This window comes from Mus caroli, chromosome 1 (assembly GCF_900094665.2).
Source record: "Mus caroli chromosome 1, CAROLI_EIJ_v1.1, whole genome shotgun sequence".
Taxonomy (NCBI): Eukaryota; Metazoa; Chordata; class Mammalia; order Rodentia; family Muridae; genus Mus; species Mus caroli.
Window position 1 is genome coordinate 48,200,396 of NC_034570.1, and position 8,223 is coordinate 48,208,618.

At 40.5% G+C, this 8,223-nt stretch overlaps 1 protein-coding gene across 8 annotated transcripts in view; it reads left to right on the plus strand.

The window, feature by feature from the left end:
- Positions 1-8,223, plus strand: part of Ccdc150 (coiled-coil domain containing 150) — a 98,632-nt gene that overhangs the window by 28,684 nt on the left and 61,725 nt on the right. For all 8 annotated transcript variants that reach the window (XR_002378901.2, XR_002378903.1, XR_002378905.1 and 5 more), the window contains 3 exons: positions 1,168-1,260; positions 4,479-4,586; positions 6,275-6,399. Coding sequence is in view for 4 of the 8 variants with exons in the window: in XM_021173989.1 (XP_021029648.1) it covers positions 1,168-1,260; positions 4,479-4,586; positions 6,275-6,399 (326 nt within the window). In the remaining 4 variants the exon portion in view is untranslated. The remainder of the gene's footprint in view (positions 1-1,167; positions 1,261-4,478; positions 4,587-6,274; positions 6,400-8,223) is intronic.

Sequence of the window (8,223 nt, forward strand, 5' to 3'; positions counted from 1 at the left end):
GCAGCAAAGGCAGGTTCCAGCAGTAGGCGTGGCAGGACGAATGAGCAGGTAGTTCCACCCTTGAGCAAGCAGGTTCCAGGCTGGGGGAAGGGAGGCCACAGAGAGAGAGAGAAATTCTTACATATGTGTGTGTGTATATATATAATTCTTACTTATATATGTGTGTGTATATATATATATATATATATATATATATATATATTCCTTTCTTTCCCTTGGTAACCATTGTGCTATAGATATGTCTTTACCAGAATGTCATATTACTAAAGCATATGTATAAATTTTTAGATTGGCTTCATCAGAAAATTTAAATTTCCTTTGTATGTTTTTATGGCTTGATAGCTTATTTCTAGTGTTAAATAATATTAAATTACCTGAACGTACTATAGCTTCCTAACATAACAAAAAGACATGTTTTTTAAAGATTTATTTATTATTATACATAAGTACAGTGTAGCTGACTTCAGATGTACCAGAAGAAGACGTCAGATCTCATTACAGGTGGTTGTGAGCCACCATGTGGTTGTTGGGATTTGAACTCAGGATCTTTGGAAGAGCAGTTGGTGCTCTTACCTGCTGAGCCATCTCACCAGCCCACAAAAAGACATTTTTGAAACAAAAAGATATATGTATATAAACACACTATAGAATACAGCAGCAGTGAGTGTTTTGCTGAAAAAATATATAAGTACTTGAGCCTGGGGACTTTAGGAAGCTGAGTTGAGTGAGGTTCTGAAGGACATCTTGGCTGCTTTCAAGTTCAGCCAGTTAGAATGAGGCTTATGCCAACATGCATGGGGCTTTGTACACAACTGAGCCTTCCATTCCCTGGGAGACCCTGGAAGCTAGGTTGCTCAATCATGTAACAGTTTCAGTCTGTAAGAATTTGCTAAATGCTCCACTATTTTTCATTCCCACCAACAAGAATGAGGGTCCTCTGCATTCATATAGGCTTAGTAAACCCTGTAAGAAATAAAAGGCTGTCTGGAAGTCAAAGATATCAAGACACGACACGTGCATGTGTACGCGCACGCGTGTGCACACACATGTACTCAAATACACAAGTGGACACTGATAGTGGTCAGAATACAGACCTTTTAATAGAGATGTGTATAATATATTGCATATATGAAAAAGAAAACAACTTCTTTTGTTTTGCTCCAATAGGCTACACAAATATCGCTCAAGAAAGAACATGAAGAAAACATATATTTGAAATCTGAAATACTATCCCTTCAAGATGTATCAGGAAAAGCACAGGTGAATCTTTGCTCTCTTTGTCTTAAGATGTTAATATTTGTTTCGTTAGAGAATCAAGATTAATTGCCTGATTATATTAATTCATATCTCTTTCATCTAGCTTTTTATTTGCAAGGTGGGCTTCATCTATGAACCACTCTCAAATTAGGTACATTTTGGATTTCCCCCACCCAAATTCCTTTGACTCTGTGGTACACAAGGCTAAATGAGTCACAGGTTATACTTTACTTTCTAATTGTATTAGGCCTTTTTCTATGATAAAATACCTGGCAGAGGCAATGTAGGCAGGGACTTAGCGTGGCTCACAGTGAGCAGGTCATGGCAGCAGGAGCTCAAGGCCATATCACACCTACAGCAGGGAGGGGGTGAGAAGTGCTGTCCTCAGCTCACTTCTCCCTCTGACCCAATGTGGGACCTCAGCCGTGGGATGGTGTCACCCACATTTAATGTGGGCCTCAGTTAACCTTGTCCTGAAAATGTCTCACAGGCGTGTCTAGAGGTTTGCTTCCATGGAATTCTGAAGCCCATCAGGTTGGCAACAAGATTATGTATTGGTGGGATGTCCCGTCCCTCCCTCAGCACATTTCTAAGGAGCTCCACAGCAAGGGTTATACATTAAAGTGGTTGTTCTGTTGAATGGTCTGTGTCAGACAGCACAGTAGACGTAATAAATGTTTGTTTGCTGTGAGATTTATGTATGATTATTTTCTTCAAGGAGCTGTGCACAAATGTGACATATACTTTCTATTAATACATGAATGTATATTGAAAACATTAAAGGGATACACAGGCAAACTGTTTCACAGAGCCCAGGGAAGTGTTTATCATTGAAAGCAACTTTTCTGTTGGCACAATTTGACTGCAATAATATTAGTGTCATTGTGCTGCTGTGCTTTATAATAAATGAAATTAAAGAATATCCTCTTATAATCACTACTGTTTCTATTCTGATAGTACTTAACACTTTCCAGACACAATTCTAAGCAGCTTACATTACTAACAAATTACAATCCTTTCAAGTGCGAGATCAGACTGATTACTTGTGTTTAGCAGATAAGGAAGCTGATCTACAGAAAGGTTTGCCAGCTGAGCTAGCAAAGTGCCAGAGGTTCTTAGGACGGGTTGTTTTGATTTGTTTCGATTTATGAAATTTGGTTATAAACATGTTAGCTATTTCTTTTTCACAAATGCACCCTTATTCTCGGTGAAATTTTTCACTAAAATATATGCCCCAAACCAGGTTTTGAAGTGCTTACCTGTAACCCCCACACTCTGCAGTCCGAGAGCTAGAAGTTCAAGGTCCTCTTTAGCCACCAAAAAGTGTGGCCAGCCAATCTCAGCAACAAATAAACAAAAATAAAATCCCTGCCTATTTCACCTTAAAAAACAACTTGAGTGTACATCTGTCACAAGAATATGCATGTGTGGGGCTGAGGTCGGGGATGTAGCACAGTGTAGGGCCAAGCAATTTACGTATTTACAGTACTGAGCTTAATCCAGAACCTCAAAAAATGCAAATTTCAATATAAAAGAATTATTATCTAACAACTGGTATGTAAAAGGGGTGGTGTCTGAAAGGATTAATCTTGTAAGATTACAATCCATATTTTGCTTTTATAAATATTATCATTGGTGGTGAAAGAACACGGATATTTTATGTTATTGGGTAAGTAATTCCCAATGTCGATGATAAAGTTTTGTTGATGATAAAATGCTGCATTGTCTGTGTTCTTATCTAGACACTTGCACTGAAATTTCATTCTGTGAAAGTCTTGCTCTGCCTGTCTTATATTCAGAATTGTAAAATACCAAATGCCTGCGGCAGCCCAGAAACAAAATCAGTTAATTGGTATTGATCCCTTTCTCTCTCTCTCCATGACTTCCACTTCTGGCAATAGCATCCAAAATACCTTTTGTAATTCTTAAAATATTTTCTCCACCCCCTTCAACTATTTCCTATTTGTTGACAATTTCAGTCATTTATGTAAGGAGCATTGATTGTAACCATTTACCACAACCTCACACCTTTTCTGCTTGTGCTCCCACCCATCTCCCTCCCAACTTTGTGTCCTCCTTTTAAAAATTCTTATTACCACAGATCCAATTAGTGCTGTCCATATGTGTGTTGGTGTGTGGCTAGCCACTCGGACAGGGAAACCTACCAGCAGCCACAGGTCTCAAAGAAAGTGACTGCTTCTCCTTCACTTCAGTAGCCACCAGCTTCCAATAGCTCCTGACTGGCTTTATCCTGTACAGGTTATGAGCAGATAAACACAATTCCTGGGATTTGTGCGGCAGTCGCGCCATGTTCTGAAGTCAGCATCTCACGCCTTTCCTGCACATTGACTACTGGCTTTTCTTCCCTCCCCTCTGCAAAGTCCTGTGAGCTGTGGAGAGTGGGAAGCTGGTGTAGATGACCTGTCCACAGCAGGGCACTCAGAGTTGCTTGTTCTTAGTACTTTGCTATGTTACCTTTCTCTGTATCACCCACTCTTCATTGTGAAGAGAAGCTTCCCCGACCAGGTGGAGAGCAGCACAGATCTGCGGGTATAAACTAAATATTTAGAATGAAATTTGACTGCATGAACATTTAGCAAAACAACAGCAGTAGGTTTCCTCCTAGGGCCTATTTCCCCAGTCGGGAGATTTAAACCAGGCTTACAGCTCTAGGCATGAAATCCGTCCGGTAGAGCAGACATAGCCAATCAGAAAGCAGTTGGTTACTTCAGTAACAATAAGCCCTTGTTGCACCAGTGGGCATATAGCATATCTTGTTAGCAGGTCATTATTGTAGCCTGCAGGATCCAGTGCTGGGAAGACAATTGATATCCTTTCTCTCCTAACTGGCTGTTCAACACCTTCTGGAACTCTGAAAGCTAGCTAGCAGTGAGAGAGTTCCCTGTTCAGTTCAGGGTTGATTTTGCTGTTTTACATCCAAAATGAGCACTGTCCTCAGCAACAGGGTCTTACCATCTAGTTACAGTAGGCAACCAAGACCAGAGGCAGTAGGATATGTTGTTTGGGTTACCTCTGGGGCTTCCATGATCAATAACTCATAGGAAGGTTTTGAAAGTAATTTAGACTAATCAAATATTAATTGATAATATGTTAGCTAAATTAGGCTTACATATAGTGGGTTCCTATGAAATCATTAAAAATAATATGTAAATAAAGTGATTATTAGAAAGACATGTGACTTGCTGTATATTTTGTCTTAGGTTTTGAATGACCAGCTTTCCAAAAAGTGTTCAGAGCTAACCAGCATGCTTCAGGTTGTTAAAATGGAAAATTCAAGAATTATTGCTGAACATCATGCTATTTTGAAGGTATTCTTTTGACACTCAAACTTCATTTATTTACTTATTTCTTCTTTCCTCCTTTTTTCTTTCTCTCTTTCTCTTTCTTTCTTTCTTTCTTTCTTTCTTTCTTTTTCTTTCTTTCAAAACAGTTTCATTTATCACATGCTGAACTCAGATTCATTATGGAATTAAAATTGACCTAAAGTTATGGCTTTACTACCTCACCCTTCTGCCCCTCTGCCCTCAGCCTCTACTTGACTTATGTACCCCAGCAGACTTGTCTAAAATTCACAATCTTTCTGCCTCAGCCTATAAAATGGTGGGATTGCAGTCTATTATTATAACCCAGTTGTTATTTTTTCCACTCCACCACCAGCTGTTATTTTTTGATTAGTAGTTTCCTCCTTTTTTGCAAAGGTGTGATTTGGCTTTACAATTCAATGGTTTTTAATGCTTTCCACACAAATACCACTTTAGGAAAAGTAATTACCTCTTCTTGTATTTATGTAATAATGACATATAGTTTAGATTTATTTTATGTATATGAGTACTTTGCTAGTATGTATATATATATAATATATATATATATATATATATATATATATATATATATATGCTACATGCCTGCCTGGTGCCAGAGGCCATCAGAAGAAGGCATTAGAGCCCCTCAAATTGGAGTTATGGATGGTTGTCAACCACTGTATAGGTACTGGGAACTAAACCTAAGTCCTCTGCAAGAGCAGCAAGTGTTGTTGACCACTTAGCCTTTAATAACACTATACATATAAATGAGTCTCAAATACTTAGTTTCCCCCAAAACATCTGTGACTTGCCATTTTCCTTATAGTATGCTAATAATACTCTTGATTTTAGCTATTTGAAATTCTGTTCCTTAGTTAAAACTGATTTTCATTACAAAACTTGACCATCCCAATAAACACAAATAATTTTTCAAATTCTGGTTCTTGGACACTAAGAAATAGTAGCTCCTATGTGATAGACTGTTGTTGTTGTTTGTTTGCTTGCTTTTCATATACTAATATGATATTAAGGATTTTACATATGTTATAGCCTCTAATTGTTATAGCTGTTACATGTTATCCTTTTTTCCAATAAGAAGTTAAATAAAATATAGTTACGTAATTATAATGTTACAAGGCTTGAAAAACTATTATGGATTTAGGTAGAAGTATTGCTAATTAGAAAATGGTGAGCCAGAGAGATGGTGAAGACAGTGAGTACTCCCATTAGCACAGCACATTTGAGGGCAGTGCAGGAGAACCTCAAAGGAACCCACACCAAACTGCTGAAAATGCTTCTCTCCACAGGCAGTTCGGAGGGAAGGAGAAAAAAAGAGATGGAAGGTCTTTTCATGTGATGTTTGGATGGGTTTCTATTGTTTTCATATTTTAAAGTAAAATCATATTGAACTTTTAAAATACTAAAATATTTTAATGTAAATTTTATTTTTAAAAATATATTGACTTTTATGGTTTCACAAGATATGTTCAAGGCTGGCATATAATACTTCCTCATCTTGTCTAGTAGAACTATAAAATGACAGAACTGTAGCCAAAGAGAAGGCTGGGTACTCAAACTCTTATAAAGGCTTATGAAAATGAAACAAGTTTTGAAGTGAGCCTAGTGACTTTGAACAGTTACTTTGAATATCAACCCATCAACTTGCAAATCAGCATTTCCTACTACTCTCTCAGGTGGAGCAGAAAATGATAACAGATACATTTCAAGAGCAAAATTTACTGTTAGACGCAGCCCATGCCAGCATCACAGGAGAGCTCCAAACTGTGCAGAATGAAAAGGCACAACTCCAGATGCACCTGTAAGTAAGCAGTGTCCACATGTGCACCAGTAAGTGGTATCCTACATGTACACTTTTGTTCACTCACAGTAATTTTCATATTTGTGAGCCAACTCTAGGGATAAAGAATTTTGCTCTTCAGGAACTAGTTTGCTAGAACATTCTGGTAACTGTTGTCAGATGGGAATCATGTTAAGAACATTTACCCCCAACATCTGTCCCAACACTGGGAGTAACTGGGACCAGTAGAACCCAGGCACACAGGAATTCCACCAGACCAATGGCATGGGTTTCTTCCAATCTGTCTGGGCCAGTGCCCTTGGGCGCCAACTCCACAGCCAGTCCCACAACGTACAGTGGAAGCTCCATTCCCAGGCACTCTAACATGCCCAGGATCACAGGATCCTTGGAGCTTGATCACAACAGGATCTCAGGGTCCCAGAGGCAGTTTGACTCCCAGGAGCTCAGACACACCCAGGATCTCAGAATCACAGGATCACAGAGACATCTTGACTTCCTTAAAGAAATACAGGATAACACAGGTAAACAGCTAGAAGCCCTTAAAGAGGAAACACAAAAATCCCTTAAAGAATTATAGGAAAACACAATCAAACAGGTGAAGGAAATGAACAAAACCATACAGGATCTAAAAATGGAACTAGAAACAAAGAAATCCCAAAGGGAGATAACCCTGGAGTTAGAAAACTTAGGAAGGAGATCAGGAGTCATAGATGCAAGCATCACCAACAGAATACAAGAGATAGAAGAGAGAAACTCAGGTGCAGAAGATAACATATAAAACATGGACTCACCCTTCTGGTCGGAACCAGTACCGGGTCACCTTGGGTGAGGAATCGGCAGACACTCCCAAGGTCCCGAGAGGACTTTCCATGCAATCTTAGGACCACCAAGTGAGTGGTACACATCTTTTGTTCAATTCCAATCGCACGGGACCAGCATAAGGGAAACAGAAACCCGGCCTGACCAGGGTCACAAGTCCCTTCTGGTCAGCACCAGCACTGGGTCACCTTGGGCGCTGAGTCAGCGGACACCCCCAAGGTCCCAAGAGGACACTCCACATGATCTTAGGACCACCTGTGAGTGGAACACATCTTCTGTTCCATTCCAATCACATGGGACCTGAGACAGCATTAGGGAAGCACCTTGGGCATGGAGTTGGCGGACNCCCCCCCCCCAAGGTCCCTAGAGGACACTACACACGATCTTAGGACCACTGGTGAGTGGAACACAACTTCTGTTCCATTCCAATCTCGTGGGACCTGAGACAACAGGGAAGCAGTAAACCCTCCAGTCAGCGCCAGCACCGGGTCACCTGGGCAAGGAGGCAGAGGACACCCCCAAGGTCCCTAGAGAACAGCTTCTGAGGCAGACCCCATTTTGGGCTCCAGACATCCAGGCACCTTCGCTGCCAGAAGACAGATGTCCTCCCTGCACGGAAGGGCTTTGCCGGAGCACCTGGGGAAGCCATCTTGGTTCCCGGATCCCTTTGAAGCTAGTCTGCCCAAGTGAGAGTGTGGACTAAAAAGCTAACAGCTTTTGGGACAGGCCCTGTTTCAGGCCTTCATCTTCTGCCAGGAGGCAGGTCCGAACGCCAGATATCTGTGTACCTTCCCTGCAAGAGGAGAACTTGCCTGCAAAGAGTGCTCAGACCACTGAAACTCAGGAGAGAGCTAGTCTCCCAGGTCTGCTGATGGAGACTAACAGAATCATGAGAGGAACAAGCTTTAACCAGAGACAACTATAACCACTAACTCCAGAGATTACCAGATGGTGAAAGGCAAATGTAAGAATCGTAATAACAGAAACCAAGACCACTCACCATCA